Below are 1,520 nucleotides of genomic sequence, written 5' to 3'. Positions count from 1 at the left end.
AGTGCTCCTAATGGCATTTACAAAAATCAACTGCGTCTGAACTAAAACAGCCAATCAGAGCCAAGAAAGAGTTTATTGTTGAGTCTCATTCCAAACGTGTCGGTATTTGACAACCTGGAAATGAGACCAACCACCTATCTTTCTTGTCACTGATTATTTCTTTTCGTTCAGAAAATTAAGTGTAAATGCCATTAGGAAGAGGAACCTAATGTCTTGTGCGGTTTATTGGTTATTCTGGCAATAAATATACTGAGGATCAGCCTCACACCATTTTGAAATGCTACTTGTATGTCTGTTTTCACCAAAACACAAATATGTGGACATACTGTATGTACTGTTGGCTACATATTAGTTCAGCTACTCCACAATCTTACCCTGTCCCCACTGGTAACTGCACAAGTACCCTCGGGGAGTGCAAGTACCATGTAAGTTTAAGGGTCTTTAGCATGTACCATGGTCACATATTTACATACTACATCACTTAATCTTTGTATGTTTTTCAGTTTTAAGGCTTATGGTGGAATTTGTTTATGATCAAGTCCATACTGATCACTCTTTTACATACAAATTAAACAAAAAAGACACACATGCTTTCTTACAAATAAGTAGGAGTTTCCCATCAGATCAGGCTGTAATATGGCCACCGTGGTCATCATAGGCTCCTACCAACATATTCAAACTTGAATCCTCTCTTTGTAAATTGTCAAGTGCTTGTTGAGGTCATTGTTTCATTGTCTGTGAAACCTAAATTCTCAACCTCAGTCCGTCCTCCGGTCAGTAGGCCCTCCTGATCTCGTAGGGAGACCAGGAGCTCACGCCGTCCTCTTTGGCCCAGCAGGACGGAGCCTCGCCATTGGGAGGGAGGCCGGTATGGCTGTCGGCCGCCTCCTCCGTCACCATCTTGGACACCAGGTCGCTGACAGGGCTGCTCATGTAGGGGGGGCAGGGGAATGATGTGGATGGGACCGGGTAGGAGCTGCTGGTGGTCAGGGCGTGGTAGTGGGCGTCTTCCAGGGGGTGCAGGGTGTAGGGCTGGCTGCTGGAGATGGGGCCCATGGAGGAGCCGCGGCTGGGAGAGCGGTACTGCGTGGGGCTCCCTGGGGGTTCTGGGCTGGGCATGGAGGGTGGGACACTGACGGAGGCCAGGCTGTCCGGACACAGAGTCTCCACCTGGGATACTGACTCTGGAACAGACTGCTCCCAGGAGTCTCTCTGAGGCAGGAAGACAGGAGATAGTGTCAGACTGCATGTTCATATCAGTAATAATATTTCTCGTTCTTATTCTTATTCTCAGGACACTCATGTACTCTATTTACCAGAATCAGAAGGGCATTCAAGCTTTTTTAAATTATCTTTCAGAATTCAGGATCTTAAATGGTTCTCCTTGATTTTAAAATAACACATTAACACAGCAATTAAATATATATATAATATTAAAAAAATATATAATTTTTTTTACTTTAAAGCTGCAGTAGGTAATTTATACTGCAACCATGTATTCACTATATCCTGACAGTAGT

The 1,520-nt window shown here is 44.5% G+C and overlaps 1 protein-coding gene across 1 annotated transcript in view; it reads right to left on the bottom strand.

Moving 5' to 3' along the window:
• Positions 1 to 55: 55 nt before the first annotated feature.
• LOC118341949 (uncharacterized protein C11orf53 homolog) overlaps positions 56 to 1,520 on the bottom strand; it is a 13,595-nt gene continuing 12,130 nt past the window's right edge. The window contains exon 5 of the mRNA XM_035680372.1: positions 56 to 1,212. Coding sequence (XP_035536265.1) covers positions 775 to 1,212 — 438 coding nt within the window. The 3' untranslated portion in view covers positions 56 to 774. The remainder of the gene's footprint in view (positions 1,213 to 1,520) is intronic.

The sequence above is a fragment of the Morone saxatilis genome, unplaced genomic scaffold, assembly GCF_004916995.1.
Source record: "Morone saxatilis isolate NCDOM2014 unplaced genomic scaffold, NCSU_SB_2.0 Contig8, whole genome shotgun sequence".
Lineage (NCBI taxonomy): Eukaryota > Metazoa > Chordata > Actinopteri > Moronidae > Morone > Morone saxatilis.
This window is presented reverse-complemented; position numbering and strand designations above follow the sequence as displayed.